The sequence below is a fragment of the Limanda limanda genome, chromosome 10 (assembly GCF_963576545.1).
Source record: "Limanda limanda chromosome 10, fLimLim1.1, whole genome shotgun sequence".
NCBI classification, from domain to species: Eukaryota; Metazoa; Chordata; class Actinopteri; order Pleuronectiformes; family Pleuronectidae; genus Limanda; species Limanda limanda.
In genome coordinates, this window is record NC_083645.1 from 23,148,951 (window position 1) to 23,176,061 (window position 27,111).

A 27,111-nucleotide genomic window follows, 5' to 3' on the forward strand; every position below is an offset into this window, starting at 1 on the left:
GAACACCTCCTCAGGGCGGTCCAGGCATCCTTATGGCTTCTAATGTTGATTAGCCGACATCCACCCCCCCCCCCTTTTTTTTTCAACGTTATCTGTGGTTTTGTACACAAATGTAAGTGTGTATTTATCAGCTTAAAATGAATGCGCTGGCATATTTGTCTTTGTATGAACGCACACATGCAGTTTGAAAACCCCTGCAGCTGCTGCCTGTCCTCATGACCAACAGAAGGAGCCAAAGAAGCTCACAGTAAGCTTATTAATGTCTCCTGTATGCTCTCCAGTATGGGCTCGCTTGTTGCCATAGCAACCAGTCCCCGGTTATTGTGCAGCGGGAGAGGTGTGGAAGATGTAGAATAAATATAAACATCACCCTGTAACCTCGGCCACTTCTTTTTTCTGATAAGTCAGTTTCACCGGTTATAATGAGTGTTTACACTGTACTTTATTTTGTATTATAAAAAAGGATCATATCAGGATCACGGGATATACTTTATAATGTGATAGGCTACTGTACGACTTGCTTCTGATTCGTATCCAACCCCCCAGTCTGGATGCTCAGTATAAAGCAATGCAACCGAATATAAGGATCAAATACAAAATTCCGCCGCTCGTCACCCAGCGCCTGCAGGAATCAACAGGCGACAGCGCTCGCCATCTTAAGTGCTGATGTGTGTTCACGCCCAGTCAAGCTGAGGGAAATCAAAAGACACTGAAAGATTAAGGAGGTCAGGTTTTTACGGCCCCACTGAGGGATGCAGGGAAAGAGGCTTCACCAGCCAGAGACGACCATGGAAACAGGACGGGTTGTTTTCTCGGGAACCGTGCGATACGCAAGCTGGTGGAAAATCCTCTAAATGTCAAATATCCACTGTTACACTCAAACAATCGGCCGTTAGATTAGTGTCGAAACAAACGTCCTACGTGGCGACGTTTTGTTTGCTGTTGGATGTGTTTGTCTGCAACAGTTTGAAGAAGCAAATTCTGAGTCCATCCCCGCAGCAGAAATTAATCTCATGGTCATCTGTGGTTACTAGTCTGTTGAGGATGGAAATATCATATCATTCCAGCGTTGTCCTCTTCCCATCTCCCTCCTGGAAGCTGAGGCTCTCAGACCACACGAGGAGCAGGGCAGTCAGCCAGAAACACTTACCATCCTGTCGTCCGGTTTTCACGAGCTTCACTGCTCAACTGTTCCCTACTCTGAGCATCCACGAGTGCCTGGAGATGTGGGGCCAACAGGGTGAACTCGGTGCAACTGAGGCTGAGTGGCTTTGGCACTGGAAAACGCTCAACATTAAAAAATAATCACAGGAAAAGAAAACAGTTGAAAATCTATCAGCCATCGATTTAACAGGTGTATGTTTACTTGTGCTTATAAAGGAATTAAGCAAAGTTAAGGTTGTTTACACTCTTAACAGTACCAGGCTATATAAACATCATATATTATAGAACAAGCCCTTGAAAATCAGGTGAAAACTATATTCTGTACTTATGACATATTACAGAAAGAGCCCAACTGATGTGGGGTTTTGAATACCGATCTTTGGGTAATACATATGAGCCGATATATACATGATTTGTAATATATATATATTTTTAAAAGGCAGTGATTTATAAGATGTTATCAAACCCTTAAGAAAAAAAAGGTAACTGAGGCTTTATATGTAACAGAATAACCCCAAACTTATGAATAAAAAGAAAACATAAATGCAACCACTTATATAGAATTGAGAAATGTGAACATAAATCTTTCCTGCATCATTTCTTCTGTAAAATAAACATTTTAAGATCAGTGCATCTGTGAAAGGCTCATTTAGCTACATAAATAAATTGGTTGCGCTCCAATCACACTTATGCACAAAGCTTCCAAACTTTAACTAACACCGGCAGTAATTTATATACCTCTGTACGTTCTGTTTGCTGCAGTCACTGATGTGCAGTGTGTTAAGTATATAAGATGACAGGACACAGCCCCGAGGTGATCCAGTAAAAAGGGCACAACATATGGTGCCATTACCACTGACACACAGGATCTGTCTGTGCAGTAATTCAATATCCATCCAGCAAAACAAGGATCCATTTACTGGTTTAAATATGGGAGTACGTGCATTTGGTTAAACGTGGCATTAATAACTCCTCAGGAAAAGTCTTACCTACTTAATACACCTCCCCATCATCTAATTTAAGTTTTTTAATCTCTTTATAAGCAGTGACGCAAGATACAGAGTTATATAATCCTCATCACACGTTTGGGACTTAATGAAGACGTTACAGCACGTTACCACGGGCAAAGTTCCACTGACATCTTAATAGAGAAACAGCATCTTCAGCCTGTGGTCATCAACAACCAAACCAAAGCCAGTGACTCATCACTCACTCGTGCTGATGTGCAGCGTCTCCAGTCCGTGCACTGAAATCTATTCAACCCAGAGCTGCAAAAATTGGGAACATAAATGATTTAGAAACAAGACAGGGAAAAGCTTTCTTTGTCTACATGCTGCTGCCCGGTTATTTTTAATTTAGGAATCAGAACTCAGCATCAGGCGGAACCGACCACAGAGAATCTAATGAGTCACGGGATTAGTTTACCAGCTTTTAGCAGGTGGTGGATTACAGAAAAACCTTAGAAAGCAGTTTTGCCTCAGTGATGGAAAAATGCGAGGGAGGGTGTAGATTCAGAAATGGGCTGAGGTGACTCTGAGATTGATTTAGCTCAGTGATAAACACACACCAGTGAACGTAAGGCAGGAGAATACACTGGTGTGTTTCCTCCTTTTTTATCAATGACTCACCTACAGCAAATGGATTCAGTCCCAGAAAAACCTCTGAGAAGAGCTCACGCCTCCCAGCTGCCACCTACTGGCGCAAACAGGTACAGTCCAGCCGTGATGTAGAGACACTGTGATGTTATATAATCCATTAAAAAACAGTGATGTCATCTGTTTTTCAAATCAAGTTACACTCTAGGCAACATTTCTGTGGCTAACTAGATAAAAAGGGCTAAGATATGGATTATTGTGGAAACCGTATCAATACACAAAGTGACACATTAATACACAATTCATTATTAAAGCACAGATCCTTCTTCAGTTTCCATAGGAGCATCTGACGGGTGGATGCAGTCATCTCACTCTACAACACTAGAAATTGGAAAGCAGAGTTAAGTTCAGCTGCAAGTATGTTCACAAAAAACTAAAACTTTTATTTTAATCTTTTAATCATTTCCACTATCATTGATATACAGCCTTTTAAATAGCATACTGCCTCTGAGAAGAAGAATATATCTTAATCTTCCTCTTGCAGAGTGAATGTAAAAATGATTAAATGGCTTTTCTCACTAGTCTATTCGAAATGAAGCAACTGAGCCTGAGCTCCTCCGCCACTGAAACGCAGACGGGAGCAGTTGATCCTTCAGACAGAATAAAACAGCAGTTAACTAATTGTGCTCTCTGCATTTTCAATTTCACTTTATTCGTCACTGTTTGGCAAAAACACTAGAAATGCCTCAATCCGAACGATGCATTTCGAGCATCATTGTCATGAGATTTGATTTGAATGACAAGCTGAGGTTTACTTGATGAGGTGCCTCCAGATGAGGAGCTGTCAAAGTTCTCATCTACCAAGATTGGGTTTCTTTTTAAATCTTCCTGCCAAACAGGAAATGGTAAAAATTGCACAAATTCAGTCACATTCAGAGAAATATAACTTCGGAACTACAAAATGTCAGTTTATACATCTAACCCCTAGTTTGCCAGTAACTACCAAGCCCTGTCAGTCCACGTGTCTGTGATTTCATCAAGGGACTGCCCCCCCTGGTGGACTCCTTGTTCTCCAGGTGCCTGTGGAGGATGACCTCTGCCTTCCTCTGGTCTGATGTCGGGCGTCTTCATGATCTCCGTTATCCTCAGGTTGTTGTTGATGGCTTTAGAGGCCATGGAGCGAATCAAGTCAAACTCTGGACCCTCAGCGTTCCTGATACTAAATCACAAAAGGTTTTATCATGCAGAGGCATCTATTGTTGTTCCTGGTTGTGTCTGTGTTATATCTACATTGTGCAAATGTGCAGTTTAGCTCTTTTAGTGGCCGTGTATTGTTATTAAAATGTTTTCTTTGCCCAGCCACAGTCGCTGTCCGGTATCAACATCCTTTCACTTTAAGTCGACTATGAAGCAGTGATGTGTTCGAGTTGTAACTGCAGTGTCCCTGATCTTTCAAGAAACATCAGTATTAAAGGACATCTGAGAATGTGATGATCAACCCTGAGACTGTGGCTGTGACTGGAAGGTCACACTTCTATGATATAGCTTGTATGTAACACTTCTCATCTCTAGTCATGCTGATAAATTAATCAAATTAATCTTTAATTTCCTGCCCTCGCTCCCAATCCACACGTACCTCCTGTTAGTTAATATGGTATAAACCTCCTGCACCAACAGTTCAGCTGCTCCTGGTTGACAGTGAATGGTTCCATCCACATCCTCCTTTGTCAAGTGCAAACTCTGCTTCTGTAAAGACTGGGACAATTTTAATAGTTATCTCAAAATAAGAACTTCCTTTAAATGTAAAGAAAATATAGAAAATGTTATAGATATTAGATTTAAGTTATTTTAATGCAAATACATTTACCTGTAAAGTGAACATGACACTGTTTTAAACACCACATGGGGAAATTAATTCAAACTACATTTCTTTTCACCTCATGATACTTTCGATGTTCTCATGTTCTCATCCTACCCGCTCTATCCGACTCCAGTTCCTCTGCTTGGCAGAAAGTGATGTTCCTCTGTCAAATGAATGCTCTGGGAAGTGCTGGGGGCAATAACGAGAACATATCTCTGTTGCAAGGTAACCACTGGAAAAAATAAATATACTTCCTTGTTATAGTATATTTTGGCATCATTCTGCTGCAGGACTTTCTTACCTTGTTGAGGTACGTGCTTTACAAGTAAAGTTTTATTATTGTTATTTATTAAACAAACACACGTTTAACTGGTTTTAGGGTAGAAGGTATTTTAAATTAAAAGCCATTTGCTATTAGATGTGTAAAATTGGTTGAAAAAAATGCTGCTTCACCATCGATAAACTAAACATCTCAGCCAATTAGCAGCCCAGCTCAGCCCTGAATGATGAAACCTCCAGGGTCACATGTCACCAGGAATTTCCAACCACACAAATCTCAGTTTGAACATATTGAGGTGAATTTCATGTTTGTATGTGTTCATTGGGGAGTGTAATCAATAATCAATAAGAGCTCGTCTTTACCTGAGCACATTCTTCAGACTTCTCTGGACACTCCTGTAGGTTTAGGACACTTTGCAGAAGACGTGCTGCTGAACAAACCTACAGACTGAGGTTGTGTTTGTGGTTGTAGAACAGTTATAAGATCCTGATGGAGCCGCTCTTGAGTTTGACACACGTACTTGACTGATTTTGTTGATATTTCCATGGCAACAAGACACATCTTCCACACAACAATGACAGTTTACTGCCCCCCGGAGGAAGTAGAAGTTACACAAAATTTCAGATTCTAGAAATTCAATAACTTGTTTTTACCACAATAAAGTGCTTTTTAGCATTCATAATAATTTTAAACAATTAATTTATAATAAATAAAATAAATAGAGCCTATAAGCTACTTTTAGCTTTTAAAATATTTACAATATACTATATTAACTTACAGTAAATAGGGGGACTTAAAGTTAACTTTTTCCTAATAAATAAATAAATACAAAATAAGAAATATTCTTTTCAGTACAGACATGTTATATTGTGATGATATAACTGTGAATAGAAAATATTATATAAATACATATATACAAACTAAGCTCAATATTATGAATATTATTTCATACTGTTCCTTTAATTTGCTCTATATATTCTTTTCACATATTCTCAAATGTAGTTGTGCTATATAAATAAACTTTAACTTGAATTTACATGATTATTAAGTTCATAATGCCTCACAAGCATTATACTATATACATTACATTATTATACTCCACAGTTTTAGCTTCTGTCTCAGAGATGGAAACAAACTTGCTGCTCCACCCACTCATATTTTCCAACTGAGACTTTCCAGTAATGTCAGCCTCCTCCAGTTGTCGCTTCATAATAATCCAAGCTTTAACATGTCAAACTATTTTTGTTGTTTATTGTTTTGTATTTTTGAATCTGTAATAGTCCTACGGCACATCTAATATTAAACCTCAGAAACACAGGCAGGTTTCAAAACAATTTTAATGATCTAAAGGTGTGCATAGCAAAACTACAAGCACTCATTCATATATGTACAGTATATATATATTTTGTGTCACAATATGCAAAGTTTTCAAAGTGTAGCACTCGTTTAATACATATTCTAACAACACTACAAATCTGAAAAGCAAATAAAACTCTGTTTATCAAAATATGTTTTGTCCTAATTGATCTGGGGATGGCTGAGCCTGAGGGCCTGTTATAACAATATCCTGCTTCACATTAGTTCAGGTCCAAATATCCACACATGGGAATCAGACTAGTTCAACACAACGTGGTTCTGTCAGCTACTCTGCGGCAGCTCCGTGACTAATTACAATAAATTGTTCGTACTGCATTGAGTAGCAGCTAAAATTAAAGGTCGGAGGAGTTCATGGAGTTGATGTGCAGTTTGTGTCGAAAGGTGTCTTCTCATAAGTCCCATTAGGGGGCAGATGTTTGGTTTCTTCTGCCTTTCACTTGTATTGCAGGTAGTTCCTGAGCCTGTTGGGCAGATGCAGGTGGGAGAGGAGGTGGAGTCTGTCCCGGCCGACGCAGTTCCTGATGCACTGACGACACACTTGGCTCAGGAGTCGTGGTGTAGCTGTGAGGAGGAGGACATGAAAACACAATTAATACGCTCGTAGGATTCACGCAGACTACGTTCAAAGTTGTTAAATCAAACGCCCAAGACAAACAAGCCTCAAGTCCACTTGTACCTTCATAGACGAGCAGGAAACCCTCTGTTATACTGCTGGGTGGAGCCATGTCCACCGGCCGCTGGAACTCTTTGTTCCGGGCGTTAATGTCGGCGCCAAAGTCCAGCAGCAGCTTCACCGCCCCGGTGAAGTCTTTCTCTGCAGCTGCGTGTAGCGGTGACTCCAGGGATTTGCCTTTCTGTACATTGGCACCTGAATGGAGGATAAACTTGATTATCCCTCCCTGCCACTGTCCAATAAGACAACTCCTACTGTTAACTATCACTAGTATGTCTTGTTCATTTTAAATTCAGGCATAAGGTGGTGACTTTCCTTTCCTAATAAATGGCCCAATGCATTTTTGTATTCACCTGACTTCCCACAGCTCCACTAACCATTTCCCATTTTTCTCAGAAATTACTTTTGAACAGCCGTGGGAGAATTGAAGTGAACGAATTGCTTTCAATCAAAGGTAGAAAGCAATATGGGTTTTCGCAAATAGTTTGAGAAAGTGATCAATCAGCTGTGGGCTACGTGGGATTGATGTGTCGCTGCAGACGTTACTCAGAATGCAGTGTTTTAACCAATGTGTGTGTTTTTATAAGTGAAATCTCTTTATATAATCTCTAGGTGGAGTTTTCACTTACATATTACAACAAAACGTAGTTGGTTAGTTTAGCTTTGAGGGCTTTGACAAATGATTTGACTTTACTTCTTATTTACACTGACTTATCCTATTTATTTGCTCGTATAAATGTGTGGTTTATTGCTCTATTTTCTCCTCGTGTTCCATTGTTTTATTCTCACTGTGTCTGTTTAGTGATTTTTCATGAAATTGAAAAAAATAAATGAAGCTGATTTATTCCTCAATATTCTAGTATAGAGTAAAGGTCTATTTGTGTATGTATTCCCTTGTCAGTGAACAGTAAATGTCCTTGTGTTTCTCTGTGTGTTCATCCAGGTTGTGTGCCTGACCGTATGGAAATATAAAGATCCACACTGTGCTGTGAGCCGACCTTCCCTCAGGAGTTTCCTGGCACACTCCAGCTCCTGGCAGACGCAGGCCGTATAGAGCGCCGTGCCCAGGTGAGGAATGTCCATGTCCACATCTGCCCCCCAAGTCACCAGAGCCTCCACACAGCCGTGATGACCTGAAAGTAATGGAGCATGAAGACAAAAAGTAATGTCACGTTGGGATTTACTTTTTAAGCAGTGAGAGTTTGTTAAAAGAAGTTTAGTCGCACAGCAAAGGCACACAAATACAAGTGGATTCGATTGAGCTGTAATGTAATTTCACTATATTGAACATTAGCAGCAAATACACCACATTTTTACCGCATCAAATTATCAAAAAACAAACTTCCTTGAAAGAATTGTACTTGGACGCTACTGTACATGAGTATGATACGACAGAAACTATCTTTCAGAAAAATGTACTTCTTAGTTTGGCCCATGTCCCATCCACTAACATTGATGAGGTGGGGTTTATGATATGTACTGCAGCCAGCCACCAGGGGGTGATAAAGACGCTTTAACTGTATATATAGTCTATTCCTTTGCATTTGCACTACTGCACAAATTGAACATTCATCTGTAAAGATATATATTTAGATGTATATCTTTTATTTTCTATTTCAAATTTTTGATATTCTATTTCATTGTTATTCTATTTTATTATTTTTTATTCTTTTAAAGAGAGTGTGTGACCCAAGTATTTCATTGACAGTGACTACTTCATGTTATCTCTGTTCATTTGACAATAAAAAATCTTGAATCTTGAATCTTCCTGTGGCTGATTTTCAACATATTTAAAAAGTCAATGGGGAAAAAGAGATTAGATAAGTGTATGAATTGTGTCATACATGCACAATATTTTGTAATGGTATACCTTTGCTTGTGGCTTCATGGATGGGCGAGGGGTGGTACACCAGACTTTGGGGTCTCGCTCCATTTGCCAAAAGGATTTCGGCGCATGCCACGCTGCCCACGGTGCAGGCGTGGAACAGAGGGCTGACTCCATCAATTGTCAAGGCGTTGACCTACAAACACATTTTCTGTTGATGTTATTCTTAGGCTTGGTTTAACCATGCAGGTTGACACATAGCAACAGCCCGGGGGAACAGTTGAGGGGGAACAAAAAAATCCTAATAGCTCTGCAGCCGTGCACCGCTCGTATGTCAACCCACCACCCCTGCCCAGATTTTCCCAGCCGTGAAAATTACATTTGACCTGTGCGGTATAGCAACAATAAAGAGTCATGAGGTCAATTTGCGACTTACATTGGCTCCGGCGTCGATGAGAGCTCTGGCACAAGTAACGTGGTTTCCCAGACAGGCTTCATGAAGAGGGGACACGCGGTCTATGGTCAGCACGTTCACACCGTGACCCTGGAAACACAGTCAAGCAGCCGTGGACGTTAAAGCGACTTAAGGGGCATTAACCTTTGTCACACTCTGTTGGTGAATCCATGGAATTGCAGAAAGATTGAAAGTCCTTTTAGAAAAAACAGACCCATCCTCTTTAGTCATAGTTTCTCAGTCATTGACAAGCTGCGGTCCCTGTTTCAACAATAGAGAATAATGGTCCAAAAAAAGCAGAGTTAATGAATCACAGTGTCAAGTAGTGCTATGATATCACTGCTTTGTCATGAGCTTCTCGGAGATAAAGACGTATCATTGTCAAGGTTGTGGCTCGGATATTTATTAATTTACTGCCTTCATACACAGCTATTTCAAGGTAAGGTTAAAAAGACGATAAATCAACTGTAAAATATATTAACCTCAGATAACTGTATGGAAACCCCTGACCTTCATTGAAACCTCTATCTGTCTGACTGACAATATACGTTAAACAAAATGAATCTCACAGGGAACAGAACTGACAGAACCCAGGTTGTGCACATCAGGAGGATGCATTAGACTCTCTCCTTGGATTATATCTTCCTCACCTGTAGGAGGAGGGTCTTCAGGGCCAGGAGGCGGCCATGACATGCAGCCTCGTGGAGAGGGGAGCGGTCTGTCCAGGAGTCTGGGACAGGAAGGAGAATTCAGTGTTTGCTCCTGCTTATATTTGTCATAATTTACATTGTGCTTCCATCCAGAACCAGTGTACCCACGGTACAAGAAGGGGAAGATTATTTGCAGAAAATATAAAACCTGCAGCGTGAATCCTTAAAATACAATGTTTACTGATAATCAAAGTGTTACGTTGAAAACAACTGTTGTGTCTTTGAAGAATTATTTTACTTTCACTGATATTTTAAGTCTACTTATGTCTCATGTCAGAATGTCTTTATTCTTTATTTCTTAACCATAACAACAACTTGATGAACCTCAAATGTGAACTCACAAAATCCCTATCCTCTTCATATTTATATCAAATTCATATTCTACCCCTTCTAGTCACGTTTTAACCTTCATCTTAAAGCACTTTATGCATCGTGCAGAACATTATTATGTGCTTGAAGATTCCTGATGCATTAATAAAGTCAATAAACTTGACAAATTGTCTGCGGACGGTTTGATGTCATGAAGGGAAAATAAAAAATAATTATAATTTAGCAAAACCTGAGTCAATGTCCAGAATAGCCGCTGACGCATTCCACACATTCTCATCATCATTATCCGCTTCAATCATAATTCATGGATCATAATCAATTCTGATGTTTTCTATTAAATTAATGCCATTTCATTCATGCAGCCCATTTTCCTTGACTGACGTTGATTTAAAATATGGGTATAAAGCAGCAGCAGCTATAGAGTCATTAAACAGATTCCTTCGTACAAGGAAGGCCATATCTCCAGGAGCATGACTAATACCCTAATCTCGGCTAATTAGTATTCCTCGGAGTTGGTCTCCTTTAAATTAAACATTTCCCCTTTGAATGATCGCCGCAGATTATGTTGTCGTCTCTCGTCGTCCAGAACATTCAACCGCCTTGTCCCTGAGAATGTGCCGTGTTGTTTTGGTGTGCTGTGTGCCGGTGGGAGAGGGTGCACTGCATAGCTGGGAATGGAAACTAGGGCAGGATGGGGGGGAAGTGAGGGAGGTGGCGGCGGGGGGGTGGGTGGTATCATGACTGGGTTCTATTAATACATGAGAGGAAAAAAAAAGGAGCTGCCAGCCCACAGTGTCTTCATTTAATATTGAATGTACACTTCATGGTGTATAAGCGGCGATTAAGCTAATAAAAAGAAAACTGGGCTATCATTCATATCTACACTCTATATTAATGTGAATACAATTAACGGCTTTTACACCAACTGGATTAGCATTGCAGTGATTATTGCTCATTTGTAAACACAGAAATTGTCAGTGTGTGTGTGTGTGTGTGTGCAGGAAGCACTTTTGTACGAAACATTGACCTTTTGTGCCTGAGGTTAATCATGTGTATTAGTGTTCAGTGTACAGTTGCATTGTGGTTACACTCAAAGTCACAAATACATAGAAAAGATCAAACTCCCCAAGGCTTTCTATGGGTTTCTGCACTCAGTTTACTCACTGTGCCGTTGACCATATTCATAGAACTCTGCTTGTATCCTCGCCGCCTCTTTGCGGTTCCCACGGATAACGTAGAAGTATGTCAGCAAGTTGAGAGAAATCTTCACAAAGAGCTTGAAGCAGAACAGCGCCAGGATGCTGAGGTAAACATTGGACAACTGGGCCGCGAAGGGCTTGTTGCTGAGCTCCTCTGTCGGGTCGGACATTTCTTCTGGCACGTTCACAGAATGAGAGCCGGATCAGATGCTTCACTCCAGAAAGCACAAGAGTAGAATAACTTCCTCCTCCCGGGCACTGACTGGTCGGCCGGTCCTGACAAAGTACAGGCTGGAAAAAAAAAATGCCTTGCAGCTGCTCCTGTGCCTGAGAGCAACTACTGCAATGTTATGGTACAATGTGAGGGGGTGTGGTGGGGCCTGTGGTCACAAGTTACATCTCAGTCTCACACGTCGCCTGTTTCAGCCACAAACAGGACATTACGTATTTAATTTAGACATTTCTTACCTATGATTCTAGAAACATTTAAATTAAAATAATGAATTTTGCTTATACACTAATGACAGTTTAATGATACAATACAAGAGATAGCATGTACAATTGTGTTTATGAATAACTGCAATGAAAAGACATATAAAAAATGTATTTTTGCAAAGATTTGAGCTCACAATATTAATTCAATGCTGATGAATCAGATTTAAAAAGTTTCTGCATTGATTTTTCACTTATTTCACAACAAACTAAAACAACATATTTTTCCTGCAAAAATGTAGATGAAGATGAAGTGACATTCCACATCCGAAAAGTCAAAGGTCAACTTCCAAGCAACATCTGAACGTGTCCTGCAAAAGATTACACTTGATATACAATGCACCCACTCACATATGACAATAACTTCCTCTCATAAATAATGTAAATACTCAAAAATTACTCTTGCTTAGAGATACGGATGAAACAGAGGATGTTACAGCTTTTTAAGACCAAAAATATAGATTTGTGAATATGGGCTACACAAATACAAATTGAAGCAAAAACAAAGCTAAATATTTGAATTGTAATAGGCTGAAATTTTCCTGAGAGACCTTCAGGAGTCAAATCCTCCTTCCTGGGAAACTTTAAATTTTACTTTCTGTTTTCAAGGGGGCGCCTGTTGATCTCTGCGCATGCGCCAAACCTCGTCCTGCTCTTCCTCAAACACAGAAACTCTTCCTCCCTCTCATCTGACTCCTCTTCCTCAAATGAGGGTTCTTCATCCTGTGTCGTGGGTCTCTGTCTCAGTCTGTTGGCTCGTCTCTTCTCTCTGTTTCCTTCGTGTTCGCTCGGATGAGACTCGGGACTCGTTGAATTCCTCCGCGCTGGATTTCGACTCGTTCAGAAAACTCTTTCAACGCCAGAGTGACGTCACCAGCGAAGAGTTTAACCGACGTCAAGTGTTTTTCCAGGTGAGATTCGAAAGAGATGCGAAGAAAAGTTTACGGGGTTTTAAACGCATTTCAAATGTGCGTCACTCCAGACCACGCCCCCTCAGTGTATAGTGTTTGGTGGAATGAATTCTGACATTGTAACTATGTTCCATTTCAAGTTCAAGTCATCAGAGGTGCAAAGTTACTTAGTACATTTACCCAAGTACTGTTGTCCAATACTATTAGTGGTGTACTTCTTATTTATGCTGCTTTAAACTTGCATACATTTAGATTTTTCTGACAACTTTGGAGAACTAGATTATGATTTTATATACAAGTGATTTTGATGGAGAAAAGTTAACAGAGTTAGGTTTATTATTATATATACCCAACAAATATAAATCTGTATTGTCTCTGATTTTTGTCTTGATGTTTTTTTATTTGTAGAATTTGTAGATATAATTATTTCTTCAAATGATTTTTAAACAGAAGCTAGTATAGCTCTCAGTGGAGTGCATTTCAATTTACTACTAGACATGGATTTTTATGCGGATTTGCACCAAATTGCACAAACTCACAAACTCACACATACCAGTCGCTAAACATGCTGTATTTTATTATTCATGTTAATCCATGCAGTGAATGCTGCTTACAAATAAAGAACTAACAAACTCTACTTAAATTAATAAAAACTAGCTCAAACTGACAAATGGTACTCATAGATCAATCTATTGATATTAACAGTATAGCAATGCAATATATATACATAAACCAGTCAAGACATGTTCTTACGAATAAGTACTTTTAATTCTATCAACGCATCTTTCTGATTATTCTTCTATTCATCTGTTTAAACCTATTTTCATGTACTCATCTGCATTCTGCTGCTCCTCCAGTTGACTCTTCCGCTCCTAATGCTTTATTTGTGTCATTGCAGGAAGCTACAAAGCGCCATGCGTACCTGAACTCGTTTTCCACTGCACCTCAGTCTGCACAGTACGGCATCAACCAGTTCTCTGACCTCTCGCCGAAGGAATTCAGAGGTAGACGTCAGTGTGATCACTAAACACTGTTGTCATATTTTAAGTTTGCAGTATTGAATTAGGTGCATGTGCTGAATCTTTGTTTGTTACATCTACTGGATAGTTCTAAAACAGCTGAAGGTGCTTTATCGGGTGATATATAGTTTCACTCATTTAGCCTCATCTTCCTGGAGGACTTTGCTGAATCGGCAGAATTATTGTTTACATGCATCTTTGTATCCTGGAATGACTTTGAACAGTATCTGTTTCCCACAGATCTCTACCTGCGAGCGAGTGCCGACAGAGCTCCGCACTTCTCTGGACGGAAGACAGAGGGACTCCCTGCCAAGTTGGACTGGAGGGACAAAGCAGCAGTGGCCCCGGTCCAGAACCAGCAAGCAGTACGTTTCACACAGACAGATGAGAGATATACTATTTACTGCTCATAGCAATGTGTTCTAGGTAAACAGACCCAGTCGGGGCACGTTCAAACAAATGACATCGTTAAAAATGATTAAAATCACATCCATCCGTTCTCCCCCTTTGAAAGTTTTACTTGTGAACACAACAGACTGTTTATGAAGATGGACGACGTGTCTTAATTTCCTCGTCCTGTTCAAGAATGAAGCTAAATTATCCTGATATGGAGCACAGCCATATTGCACTTTTGACATAATTCGGAGCATCAGTGATCGGGGGATATGGAGTCGAGGTATCAAGGTCACGCAGACATACGCTCGATCAATCACTTCTCAGTCTCAGATATGAATCACCATATTTCACCCTGTTTTTGTAGCATGAAATAACTAATTAAAACCAAACTCAAAAGGGAAAATCAACACTTTAACTTACATCAGTGTGATTAAAACTACCTAAAATGACAAAAACTATCTTATGGAATATTATAACTTGTATTTTGACTGTCTATTTGTTGTTATATGTCCCATCTGCTAACATGGAGGAGGTGGGGTTTATGACCGACACTGCAGCCAGTCACGAGAGGCCATCCAGAAGATTTGGCTTAATTTTAAGGGAGCTATCATCTCATCGATCTTTATTTACAGTGTGTGGTGGACACATGCCGTCTCCTAAGTGACTGGAAACATCCAGGTGTCCTGTTGTCTTCATGTCTCCACATCACTCAGTACCATCAGCTTCACAAAATCATAATTGGACATTCAGGGACAGCACAGGGAAACTCCCTCCCTTCGCACAACGATGGTCAAACGTGAAGTAATAGAAAGCGAGAGACAATTCTGGGCTAAGTGGGACTTCAGTAACAGCAAAGGAGGTGAAATGACAAACTAAGTCATTAGGTGTGAGTTTTGCTCAGCGAGCAGAATGGACCTGGGGACAAAAACAGGGCGCGCGTTAGTAAGATGGAGTTGCTGCTCGTCCTCGCAGGTTCACTTCCTGCTCTCTCTGTCCTTTATCTCCTTACTCGGTTAATTTGCCGTCGGGGAGGATAGTTTCTCTGTAAAACTGTTGTCCTCGGGGATAGACAGGGATAGCCTGTATAGCGAAAAGCCAAAGTGATAACATATATTTTACTCTCTTGAATTCAGGTTAGGCTCACCACTCCAGGGAGCTGCTGCCTGCACATGACCACACTCACCTACCAGCTTCCTCTCCTGCTGTTTTCCTGCACAGATATTTACTCCTTCTCCCTGTGAAGCTACCTGGGCTAAGTTTCCCCTAAATCAGAATCAGAATCGGAATTCTTTTAATTGCCAAGTATATTTGCACATACAGGAAATTGCCTTGGTGTGGTTGGTGCACTATACATAAATAACAATCAGACATATAACAACAATATAAAACAATATAAAACAATATATACAGACATAAATATGTAGAGACAATATGTAAAAAAACACTACTAATTTTATTTAACCTTTTATTTAACCACAAAGTCCCATTGAGATTACATTTTTTCAAGGGATTCCTCATCAGCAATAAACTCACAACCTGCAACCTAAAACATCCACATCCCAGCGATCCCATTTCCTGATTTTTAAATCACGTAGTTTTAATACTTTTTGGTGAAATATTGCAATCTGATGGGGCCTGAGTATCTAAACGCCCTTTTTCAAATCTCTGTACACACGTTTGTCGATACAATCCAACACACACTGTGATGTACGAACAGAGACAGGACGGAAGCAGCAATGCACAAAGCCACAGGACATCTCACCAATGCTTCTTGATTGAGTTTTCCCTCGTCATGATAAGACTCAAGTGCTTTTAAACATCTTCAAGGAGAGAGGAAATACTACTAATGTTTTGTGTACTCGACAGATTTTGTTTTGTGTATTGATTTTTGACATGGAACCATATTGAGCAGCAAAATATTGGATTTTGGCAAAGGGAGGATTTCATCACAGTTATGGGAATTTACGCTGAGCTGAGCAAGTAACTGAGTGGGATGCTGGGGATGAGAAAAACAAAATGCACTGGATGTTTTCCTCTGACTGGTTTCAGGAAAAAAAAAAGTGTCTCCATCAGACATAAAGAACAAGATAAGTTTTTCCGTCAATATATCTAAAAATAATCCTCAGCTTTAAAGCTTAAGTACATTAACTGAAGCAGAAATAATGATTTTTTTTTCCTCACGTCAGTTTGACCTGAGGCGTTTCTGTCAGTAGATGGCAGCAAAAATCAATTAGTCACAGTTGACTCAGGCTGGTCGGGATCATTTCACCTTGTCCTGTGTACGACATCCACACTCAGTGTAGATCATATCAATCAATCCTCCATCCAATTTCATCTGTTGTAGCCCTTACTCACAAATCACAATTTGGCTCTTAAGGCTTCACAAGGTGCAGCCTCCTCTGTTCTTAACCCTCCACTGACAAAGATAATGAGGAAAAACAAGTGACGGATCCCTCTATTACATGCAACACAATTAAATAACTAAAGAAATGCCTAACATAATGGTAAAAGTGTATATATATATATATAAGTATACAATTCTTGACCATGTTTTTTATTTCCAAGGTTACAGTGAACTGGAAGGTATGTTCAAACATATCTAATGTTTCTACCCACAATGCAAACTCTTTTTGAAAGTGCATCTTAATGATGTGCTGGCCTTAGAAACACTTTAAATATACAGGACTGATTTATCCAGTAAAGTTGAAAAGATCTGAGACCAGCAGCATTCAAATGCAAGTTTCCTTGAGCAAAAACACAGAAACTTAAAGTTTTTTCATCTTTGCCGTGTTCTTTTTCTAATCACTCTAACTTCTTCCTCTGCAGTGTGGGAGTTGTTGGGCTTTCAGCGTGGTGGGAGCCATGCAGTCCGCCCACGCCATCGAAGGCTCGCAGCTGGAGCAGCTCAGCGTACAACAGGTGCTGGACTGCTCCTTCAAAGACGAGGGATGCAACGGAGGCTCCCCGGTCAGAGCTCTGAACTGGTTAAAACAGGTAATTGTTGCATCATATAACACACTGAAACAGATACAGTGCAGAGTTAGAATGAACCCTTCCAGTACTTCACATACTCCAGTAAAGGAGAAGCAGATATGCCAGAGTTCTTTTGAATTTGTATATAATGCAACCTCTGTCATTTATTTGAATTAGTGAGATATGTAGTGGCAGCAGGTGAAGTGAGATCGCTCCTCTACATTCATAACATTCATAAATAACAAAAAGTGCCTGTGCCCGGATATGCTCCAAACAAGATGAATGCATATTTTGTATTCAGATAACACTCTCGCTGAGATGGACTATTCTCTTTTTGTCTAGTCCCGGGTGAAACTGGTGCCTCAGTCCGAGTATCCCTACAAAGCCAAGACAGGAATCTGCCATTTCTTCCCCCAGTCACATGACGGCGTTGCTGTGAAGAACTTTACTGCACATGACTTTGGGTAAAATACACGTTTTGCAAGATGTACGTGAGCAATAAAGTCACAAGTAGGGCTTTTCATAAAGAACCAAGGCCAGAGAGGGACGGAAGGGGATTGGTCCTGCCCGCTGACACACCACAGTGTTTACTGAGTCAAGGGTAGCTCAGTAGCACAGAGGTTCTTGACCTTGGGCCGGTTATTTTGGCCCAGAGGTAACCTGGGGGTAAAGCAAATTCAGATCATCTTCATTCAGCATGAATTGATCAGGACTGGGACTCTCACTCATAGTTCACATCGGCGTCCTCTGTTATAGACAATGTCAGATTTTTTTCTTACGTAAAAGACACAGATGTCGGTTTTTATTTGTTCAATTTGTTTATATAATCATATTTTAAAACCAAAACTAGAATGGCACTCGGTAGAGCACAGTCCTCCTCCAATGCCAGGAAGTCCCCTTATTAAATCACATTTAAATTCACTAGATCCGTATTATTTCATCTGCACCCAATTACACACACTCAAATATCTGCCCTCTAAACATGCCCGACATTCTTCATCAAGATTCTTGAAGTATTCTCTGAAAAAGAAGACAAATTAGTAGTAAAGAAACTGAATAGAAAATCCTTGATCTGCCCCCTGATCTGGATGCACATTCTTCCCTGTCCCATATCGAATCCTTCCACCAAGTTCCGTGGTCCATCTCGTAATTTTTCCATAATCCTGCTTAACAAACGCACGCGGACGAATATACAACCACTCTGGCCGGGGTCATTGTTGTTAAAGATGCAGTCATTATCCAAGCTAGTTAAATGCCTTGGTTCTCCAGCGATCAGAGTGCAGGGTCAATGAGTGTGTTAAGCTGCTGGAATTAGACACTCCTCAGGGGTCAGGGCAAATTCTTAACCTCGCGATAAAGGTTTATTGCTGCAAAGCAAAAGCAAAATACAGAGAAAATGTGCAATAGTTGGTTAGAAACTGCTACAGGGATTCTAATAATGAGAGAAAGTGGAGGAGGAAGAGATGAGAAATAGTAAAACTGTGCAGCCTTGTGAAATTAACTTAACATCAACTTAACATCGATTACAGGAAGTATGTACACGAACACATTCTCAAGCCCCTGACTGTAAGATATATTTGACACGATAAAACCTCCAGATGCTGTGTAATCACACGTCCACACACCACAGCCCAGTTTTCTTATTGTGTTATCCAGCGGTCAGGAGGAGGCCATGAAGGGTCAGCTGCTGCAGCACGGTCCTCTGGCGGCCGTGGTGGACGCTGTCAGCTGGCAGGATTACCAGGGAGGGATCATCCAGCACCACTGCTCCAGCCAATGGTCTAACCACGCTGTTCTGGTGGTTGGATACGACACGACTGGTAAACATCCACCACCACACCACTGGCATGAGACAGAATCGTAATTCAAGAACAAATGGGATTTTTACATGTTCCAGGAGACAAAACTCGCATTTTTTTTTTAGGTCGAGAAAGTTTTGAAACTTCAGGGCCTGTGAAAGTAGATTTAGAGTAAATGCACCAGGCACGAGTTTTCGGTAAAGGCATGTTCACCAACTTAATCAGCTCGAATCACAAGTTGCTGCAACTGCAACCGAGCCGGATCTCTCCCCCCCCCCCCCCCCCCTAATTAGCTGCTATAACAATGGGAGATGGAGAGAAGAATATATTTTAACAAGCTCTTTAGCTAGGGATTAAGTTCTAAATGTGTTAAAAGGAATTAGATGTCTAATTGCAGGGTGTGAATTAGTCTCACGTTTCCAGCAGAAAGTAAACGTGTCTTCGATTGAAAATTGACTTCATGTTAAAGTTTTTAATTCAGTTCTGTTAAAAGATATCAGGCCTCATTTCGAGCAAAATCGTTGAAAGAGCAAGGAATTAATATCTCGCCCTATTAGGGAGATATCTCAGAAAACAAGAATATTAATAAAGGTCTAGTTGCAGGATTTATATTTTGTAGATTTTAACATTTTAGTACTTTACCTTCCTGTTGGGCCCCAGTGTACACAGGGATGGGAGAGTGGCGAGGTCAGTACACGTGAGACTTGTCACGTTCACAGATTTCTAAGTATAGCAGCTCTTATTATTTACTCGGTTTTAACTCTTAATGCTCCCTGCGCCGACTTAAGTAGACAAAACATCCGTGTGAAATTATTTAAAAAGGTTAAGTAGGTTAAGTAGGTAGTTTTGTAATCAATACGTGTTCTCGGCCGTTTTTTCTCTCTTGACATTCTTGACACACAGCGGTATTTTATATTTTTCGCCATCAATTATTTCACACACCCGCTTGTGTTTGTGGGCTATTACACAAGGATATGAGTGATTATGTAAGGGTTCAAAGTGGCCACAGCTACACACGCACACACACAAAGACACACACACACACACACACACACACTTGCACAGTCCTTCTTTATCCTGTAAATAATTCATTTTTGAAATGCGTGTTGTCTGTCTTAGGGGATATTCCATACTGGATCGTGCAGAACTCCTGGGGACCCACATGGGGGAAGGAGGGTTATGTTTATATAAAAATCGGTGACAACGTCTGCGGTATGATCTTTGCCTCTTTTCATTCTCCACTCATATCTGCTCTTACTTTGGTGCATGATTGTTGCCGTACCCACTGTCCCCTCAGAGATTAATACAGCTTTCTTTCTTTTCTTTTTATCATCCCAGGTATTGCAGATTCGGTGGCAGCTGTTTTTCTTTAACAACATTATGTAAATTTCTGTTTGTGTTGTTAAAATGTGTCTTGTCTGTGTGCTTGAGTGTGTGTGTGTGTATGTGTGGGTGTGTGTGTCTCCACATCACTGCTGTCAAAAAAAACGAAAATCAGTCATCTGCCTTCAAAATGTCATTTTAAATAATGTTTCTCTTTATTGAAATGTCACCATCGTGCATCGGTTAAAACAAAATAAATCACTTCATACGTTGATACATGTTGGATGATAACTGAGCGATTAAGACACTCACACTTTAAAACCGACAACAAGATGCACTGTACAAAAATGTGTATCTTAAATACATAAGGTTATACAAGTCATGGGTAATATAATAATGATCAAATTAAGATATACAGAGATCATTTGATCATTGCATAAATACATAGCATCACTCAACACCATATAGAATACTATACAAAGCTCATTTTATATCAGCTACATTATTGACATTATGTACAGATTCAATGGTTTTGTCCTATTGTAGATTTTGACGTTGATTGTTTACGCAGAGGTTTCCACCCGAGTCATGTCTGAGTGAGTGTTCAGAAATAACTCGCTCTCTGACACCGTCCTCATGCTTTGTTATATAAACAAAAAAAGAGCACAGACTTCATCGCCTGCAGTTTGATCAGCTCCCGCACCGATCCATTCACTGTCAGGTCAGTCACAGCGGATTTGCATAATGTTATTGAGAAAACATCTAAGCGAATCTTATCAAGGAGCCATCTGTCGTACTCGTGACTCGTGACCGGTCAGGATCACAGACTGGTGCCGGAAACTGTTTACTCTGGCTATTTGATTTAATCAGGGTCAAACGCCCGATGCAGCTAATGAATTAATAATTGTTTGCGTTATTTTGGGATGTGCAGTTAGTGTCATAGGGAAAAACAATGAGTTTCTGCCTTTGCTTGCTAAACAATGAAATGTACAAGTTTCTGTATTTACACAAACTTCCTGGAGAACCAGCAGGGATAGAACTTTTAGTTATCCCTCCTTGTCTTATGTCCCCCTTCAGCATCCTTCCTCAACTAGGAAAAAATTAATTTGTAACTCAAGATGCCTAAAAAACACAGTATTTTTTGTCTCTAACTGTCATTTATAGTCCTAGAGGTAAGATATTAAGACTGTCCTAATTAATTCCTTACAAATGCACTCTCAGGTACACCAACCTGATGCGTAGCTCATTAGACGGCAGCGTTATGTTCCCTGGCATCTTAATGTTATGTGTTCATCTGTGTGGCTTGTTGACCACTTATCCACCTACGCACCTGCCGTTAACACTTTTCAGCTCAGCCAGGCCTGATTTACAGTTAAAGAAAAAGAAGCCGGGGACAGATAAGCGACACCCCCTCTAGTCGGAGTCCTCACTGCTGCAGTAGGAGCTGTCGCAGCACTCGGCCATGTACAGGAAGGTGTGCACGTTGGGATTCAGCTTGGGCACCCAGTGGCGCGGCACCAGGAACGTTGCCAGGTTGAACAGATCCACAAACACTTTGTAGCGGTCGCTAAAGGTAAAGAAAACAGAGCATAAATTAAACATGGGACTCGCAGTATAATCGAGCATCTGTTGGAAATGAGTGCTGCTCAAATGCTGGAAAGTTTTAAATACAGTTTGTGCGTGTCTGGATGAAATGACCATATGGCAGGTAATTTAGATAAGCACAGAGTGTCAGTATCCTGTCCTTATCTAAATTAACTCTGAAGTGTTTGAGATACTTGTGATGTAAAGTGTTTTAATCAGTGGGCGTAAGTTTACAGCAAACAATACCTGACAGTGGATCTCAGGTAGTGGTAGCCGGAGGAGCCCCCCGTGCCGGCCTTGCTGCCGATCATACGATGCACCATGCATACGTGATTGTCTGGAAACAGAAGATAAAAACATATCGGTTATGTTTGTGGCTCTGGGTGTTTTTCATCCCGAGCCGTAAATTGTTTGGACATAAGAGAAGACGTGGATCGATAAGAAGTGATGTCACTGGACTGGTGTTGTTTGGGGCTGATCAGCAGGTGTGGAGGAGATGTTATGAGAATCTTCTGGCTATGGGGTCGTGAACTAACTTTACTTCTGTAAACTCCCCTGTAAACCTCTGGCCTCCTGTACAGATGAATCTCCCCCCCTCACACACACATTGTTTCTGTTCTGCTTCACTGGCGAGTGCAGACAGCCACTGACAGATTCACTGCAGCACTTACATCTCCATTTTGTCATTAACGTGTCGATATCCATGAGGGACGTGAGCAGCTGGAAGGGAACCTGGAACCTCGGCTCCTCCCTGGAAGGTAAAGAGAAGGATTTTGAGGATTAATTTATCTTATAAATTATATCGATGCATGAATATGTGTCTTTTTGGTGTTGATGGCAGTTGTAAAAATAACCTATTCAATACCCTGCATTTGGATTAACAATGCAAACCCACGAGTTTCACAGTAATTATCACGTTTTAGTGGCTGTCATGACTCTGTTGACGCTCACAAAGCCTTAATGAGCGTCACGGTGCATTCTCGCCTCACAGGTCTTAAATACCTGGTTCTGAAAAGAGCTGGTTACCACACCTTTCGGTAAAACTGACAAAAACACTCTGATGACAGATGCCTCAGCACAGAGAGTCTAATTGCTTGTGTTGTACAGCAGCTAGAAGCCACATGATATAGGTTTTTTTGAAAAGGGGATGTGACCCTAAGCTCCCCATGTTCCTAAGCTCTACGTGAAAACCCCCAAATGTCCTATTGATGTCCTGGTCAGCAGCAGAAGCTAATAACTATGAATCTGAAGCAGGAATAACACGAATGCATTGTGTCAACACGTTCACGAGACAATTAAAGGTGAAGAAATTAGATTGTGAAAACCACAAACCTGTAGAAGTTGATCATCAGGGCGCCTTGCAGAGCCTTGTAAGAGATCCGCCTCTCACCTTGAGTGGAAAATGAAATTATGAGTCAAATTAATTGTCGGTAATTGTCTAGTTTTATGAGCCAAAACCTTAATGTTAGGACGATTAATTTTACAGGTTTTTAATTGTCTCTCACCTTTGCTGACGAGATGGTCGTGTCGCTTTTCATCAAACAGCGAAGTGAAGAGCTCTTTCTGTTTGACCAGCTCCACCATCATTTCCTCCTTCTCCTCAGAATCTGGCATTTTCTGTTTCCCCCACCCCGAAAGAAAATAAAAAAACATGAATAAAAATAAAATATCTTGTCAATCATTGATCTCTTCACTCCAGGAAAAGGCAAATCAAAATATATTTTGTATCTTCTACTGAGAGCTAGAGTCATCTCCTACCGTGATTTTCTCCTTCTCTCTCTTCAGCCCATCGAATATATTGATTTCCAGTCTTTGCCAGAAATTGAACCCATCCACCTCCAAGCCCGGAGTTCTCTCCAGCCACTCCTGGGGAAGAACAGGCCAAAGGTTGTTATTACATTTCTACCCAGTTAACTCCCAGATGAGCTTCATCCACAGAATCAAAATGTTGAAACGAAAAAAACCCACAGATTTAATAAGATGACTCGTAATAAGATGACTGAAAATTCATGACTTTATGCAGGTGTTGGTGCGGATGTACCTCCACCAGCTTTAAGAGTGAGGGCTCCCTCTCACTGGCCAGCAGCATCTCACTCTCACGACCCTTGAAGTTGTCCCTGTAATGGCGTCTGTTGTATGGAACCCGCAGGTTGTCCGGGACCCCGGTTTTGTTTTCGATGAGGCGAAACTGAAGGCTCTGGAAGCCCGAGGCTGGTGTCAGGTATTCCCTGTGCACGAGCGCAAACACACACAGAAGTGAGCATACATGCACACACAGCCCCAGACAGCCAGCTCTGTACATCTCATGCATTTTTTAGAGCTGCAGCAGAGATGCCCAGAAGTTATTTGTACACTCACCTGAAGTCGAAAAAGTCCAAGGCTGTCATTGTTTCCAAAACAGCAAACTGGTCGACCAGCAGCCGGAATATCATCACGATCCTGTGGATGCGAGTGTTGACTTTGAGCATGTTGCGTTCGTCCCGGACCTTGAGGAGAAGGGAAATGTGTCAGGAAATAATTAATTATCGGCGCAAATCTTATAAGTACATATGAAATAATTAGTGTCCGACTTTTGGCATTGCTCTAATTTCAATTTGGAGCATCAGCCGGAGTGATGAACAAAATCTCTTTCTCCTCGGACGAGCTCCAAAGCCGGAAAGACTTGAATAATTCTTATTGAATATAAGTTAAGAGAGGTGCAGTGAGATCTGACTACCGCAGAGTTTCTGGTCTCTGATGAGTATGTTCTCAGTTCACTTAAGTTGTTCTGCTTCATGTTTGCAGTTTTCAGTTTTTTCGAAAGTAACAACTAAAACATGCACATTTAAAATGTTCTTTCCTTTTCCTATTACTCAAAAACCAGAAAATATTTGTCTGTATTTCATAAAAAACGTGACTTACGTGTCCGCTGATGAAGATCTCTCGCACTGCATCGAGTTCAAACAAGATCTGTTTGAACCACAGTTCATAGGCTGGAATACAAAACAGAAAAATGTATTAATATTCAAGTGTCATATTACAAAACAAACGTCAGTGAGCAGCCAAGGTGAATTCTAGCCACGTCACAATTAAGTTTTTGTTAATGTACTTTTTTCAATTCCAGAAGAGCTATTTCTACATTTTTAAGATTCAAAGTCACACATTTTCTGATTCTTCACTGCAAAAATGTTGAATTACTCCCAACAGAATCTTTAAAGACTAACTCAATGATTAAAAAGCATTTCATTTCTGTGTTAGCATTGAGAAAAACATTCTCTTATCCTCCCCGAAGCTCTTTTTACCTTGGTGGGTGACAATGAACAGGTGCTCATCGTGGATCTTGTTTCCCTTCACTTCACTCTGCAGCACCTGGGCTGTGACTATTTTGTCGAGCTGCACGATGGAAAGAAAGAAATTTATGTTTAAAAACTCAAATTTTAAAAACTACAAATTCCAGCACTTGTCTTTTACTATATAAATCCAGGGACATGTGGTCGTCGGTGTTCTCTACCTGCAGGTAATCCCCGTAGATGATTCCTCCTTTGGTGGCCTTGTTCTCTCCTGCCTGAGCCGCGTCCTCCTCTTCCTCATTCGGGGGCTTTTTCTTGAATAACCTGCAATGTGAAGACAGTTGGTTATTCGTTCTTTTTTTTTCTGCATTAAACTAACTAAAACTAAATCGAGTTCCATCAGAGCTCTGTTGTTAAATGCAGAATCAAACCCAACGTACAAATGCCTCTTCTCAAAGTACGGACATCCACTCATGACTCGTCAGTAAAGATGCTTTCGTCTTCCTCGGATAATATTTACTAAAACTGTCTTCACCGCGAGGCAGATTTTTAACGCGCACCATGTCCAATCGCTCACGAGGAAACAATCACCATCCGGCCCGCCTCTATTTGCTCCGTGTTTACCTTGAACCGGGACCACCTTCTGGACTTTGTTTGACATGCTAAAAGAACGGTCATGAGATCCTTTTCAAATAACAAAATGCACAACAACAATATACCAAATACAGGTGCTCTAAAAAAAATGTTTTAATTCATTATTGTTGAAGCCTCTTTATACTAAAAGAAGAAAAAGCGTATTCAGGATACATGTCTGTATGAGTGGTTTTGATTTTACCACAAAAGCTTCCATTCAATAAACATAATTTTAAATAGATGAAGAATTATATGAAAAAATGTCCAAAGTAAAAGGGGGAACATTTTTAACCTGAACCACTTACAGGGTCATAAGAGGTTTGATTGAAACACCTGCTTATTGCAATGCAATGTTTTCAGGAAGAAGAAAAATATCAGTTCAAATATTTTTGTGTTAACTACGATGACATTTTTAATCAAATATTCCTATTTTGACAATCTACCTGGAGATTAAGCATCAACAAATAGATGAAAATAGAAATATTTCTGTATTAATTAGAGCCTGAACGATACATCAGTTTAACACGATACCGTTATTCACATTTTAACCAATGTATGATGGTACATTTTCATCATAAAAATGCATAAATAAATTGACATATGAATTTAAAATTATGATATTAGAGACATTCACAAACACACAAGCACATAACTGCATAAGTAGGCAATACTGTCTCCAGAACTAGAACATACATTTGATTGTTTAGGAACTAGTTGACCCACAGATTAAATGATTTGTGGGATCTTTAAAGTGTGACAGCAGGAAAGCAGACTTCAGAATATGAGAGGACATCACGTATATGTTATATATAGTTCCTTAATAATCAAATGTATTTTGTAGTTCTGGAGACATTGTTGCCTACTTACAGTCTCATGTCTGTGGTGTCTGTGGGATTGAAACCTTTGACCTTTGACCTTCGCCAGACTCTCGCACTTCCCCAAACCCGACAGACCAACCTGTACACACCAGTGTACAGGTCGGTCTGTAATGGCCTCCTCCAAACTGAACCATCATGCTCTCTGGGAATCATTGATGTCACTTCGGTGTAGGTCCTTGGACCCGTATGTAAATATTTGCAATTTGGTTAATATTTTATTTGCCCCCAGTGAACATTGCTGGAGATGTGTTGTTCTGGGGTTATTGTGAAAGTGTGCGTGAGGAGCATCCCCCCCGCAACACATGTTCTTAGAGAAAGAACCCGTGCTTCTGTTTGTTTGGTGTCTGGATAATGTTTTCATTCCGC

The 27,111-nt window shown here is 40.4% G+C and overlaps 4 protein-coding genes across 5 annotated transcripts; 1 reads left to right on the forward strand and 3 right to left on the reverse strand.

Annotated features, from left to right (window-relative positions):
• Nucleotides 1–3,012: 3,012 nt before the first annotated feature.
• On the reverse strand, nucleotides 3,013–5,272 carry spata4 (spermatogenesis associated 4). The gene is given in 7 exon segments (XM_061079206.1): nucleotides 3,013–3,105; nucleotides 3,339–3,409; nucleotides 3,763–3,872; nucleotides 3,874–3,978; nucleotides 4,396–4,514; nucleotides 4,735–4,874; nucleotides 5,263–5,272. Coding segments are annotated over 7 exon segments (648 nt in total).
• Nucleotides 5,273–6,225: 953 nt separating this feature from the next.
• asb5a (ankyrin repeat and SOCS box containing 5a) lies at nucleotides 6,226–11,814 on the reverse strand. The gene is made up of 7 exons (XM_061079047.1): nucleotides 11,434–11,814; nucleotides 9,880–9,959; nucleotides 9,212–9,319; nucleotides 8,821–8,971; nucleotides 7,949–8,083; nucleotides 6,954–7,145; nucleotides 6,226–6,838 (listed from the first exon to the last, which is right to left on the reverse strand). The coding sequence occupies exons 1-7, from the start codon at nucleotides 11,636–11,638 to the stop codon at nucleotides 6,711–6,713; spliced, it is 999 nt and encodes a 332-aa protein (XP_060935030.1). The 5' UTR covers nucleotides 11,639–11,814; the 3' UTR covers nucleotides 6,226–6,710.
• A 716-nt stretch (nucleotides 11,815–12,530) lies between these two features.
• ctso (cathepsin O) lies at nucleotides 12,531–20,655 on the forward strand. Of its 2 annotated transcripts, XM_061080013.1 has the most exons (8): nucleotides 12,536–12,871; nucleotides 13,770–13,875; nucleotides 14,131–14,255; nucleotides 17,113–17,280; nucleotides 17,602–17,723; nucleotides 18,916–19,079; nucleotides 20,178–20,270; nucleotides 20,397–20,655. In XM_061080013.1, exons 1-8 carry the CDS (start codon nucleotides 12,593–12,595, stop codon nucleotides 20,429–20,431), a joined length of 1,092 nt encoding a protein of 363 aa, XP_060935996.1. In that variant the 5' UTR covers nucleotides 12,536–12,592; the 3' UTR covers nucleotides 20,432–20,655. The 2 variants fall into 2 exon arrangements, with proteins under 2 accessions (XP_060935995.1, XP_060935996.1); XM_061080012.1 differs by lacking the exon at nucleotides 20,397–20,655 and having other exon boundaries at nucleotides 12,531–12,871; nucleotides 20,178–20,390.
• Nucleotides 20,575–25,769, reverse strand: tdo2a (tryptophan 2,3-dioxygenase a). The gene is made up of 12 exons (XM_061080011.1): nucleotides 25,675–25,769; nucleotides 25,456–25,558; nucleotides 25,247–25,337; nucleotides 24,867–24,937; nucleotides 24,324–24,451; nucleotides 24,007–24,193; nucleotides 23,724–23,831; nucleotides 23,471–23,582; nucleotides 23,298–23,355; nucleotides 22,637–22,716; nucleotides 22,212–22,302; nucleotides 20,575–21,948 (listed from the first exon to the last, which is right to left on the reverse strand). The coding sequence occupies exons 1-12, from the start codon at nucleotides 25,707–25,709 to the stop codon at nucleotides 21,795–21,797; spliced, it is 1,218 nt and encodes a 405-aa protein (XP_060935994.1). The 5' UTR covers nucleotides 25,710–25,769; the 3' UTR covers nucleotides 20,575–21,794.
• Between the last annotated feature and the right edge of the window lie 1,342 nt (nucleotides 25,770–27,111).

Excerpts from the sequence above, each read along its gene's own strand:
- asb5a (XM_061079047.1), bottom strand. The coding sequence starts at position 11,638 with ATGTCCGACCCGACAGAGGAGCTCAGCAACAAGCCCTTCGCGGCCCAG. Across the intron at positions 7,146-7,948 it reads CAGGAAACTCCTGAGGGAAG|GTGCCAATGTACAGAAAGGC; the intron begins GTCGGCTCACAG and ends TCCTCCATTCAG. Across the intron at positions 6,839-6,953 it reads TTTCCTGCTCGTCTATGAAG|CTACACCACGACTCCTGAGC; the intron begins GTACAAGTGGAC and ends TCCTCCTCACAG.
- ctso (XM_061080012.1), top strand. The coding sequence starts at position 12,593 with ATGCGCCAAACCTCGTCCTGCTCTTCCTCAAACACAGAAACTCTTCCT. Across the intron at positions 14,256-17,112 it reads CGGTCCAGAACCAGCAAGCA|TGTGGGAGTTGTTGGGCTTT; the intron begins GTACGTTTCACA and ends CTTCCTCTGCAG. Across the intron at positions 17,724-18,915 it reads TTTACTGCACATGACTTTGG|CGGTCAGGAGGAGGCCATGA; the intron begins GTAAAATACACG and ends TGTGTTATCCAG.
- tdo2a (XM_061080011.1), bottom strand. The coding sequence starts at position 25,709 with ATGAGTGGATGTCCGTACTTTGAGAAGAGGCATTT. Across the intron at positions 23,356-23,470 it reads CGACCATCTCGTCAGCAAAG|GTGAGAGGCGGATCTCTTAC; the intron begins GTGAGAGACAAT and ends TTTCCACTCAAG. Across the intron at positions 21,949-22,211 it reads TACCTGAGATCCACTGTCAG|CGACCGCTACAAAGTGTTTG; the intron begins GTATTGTTTGCT and ends CTTTACCTTTAG.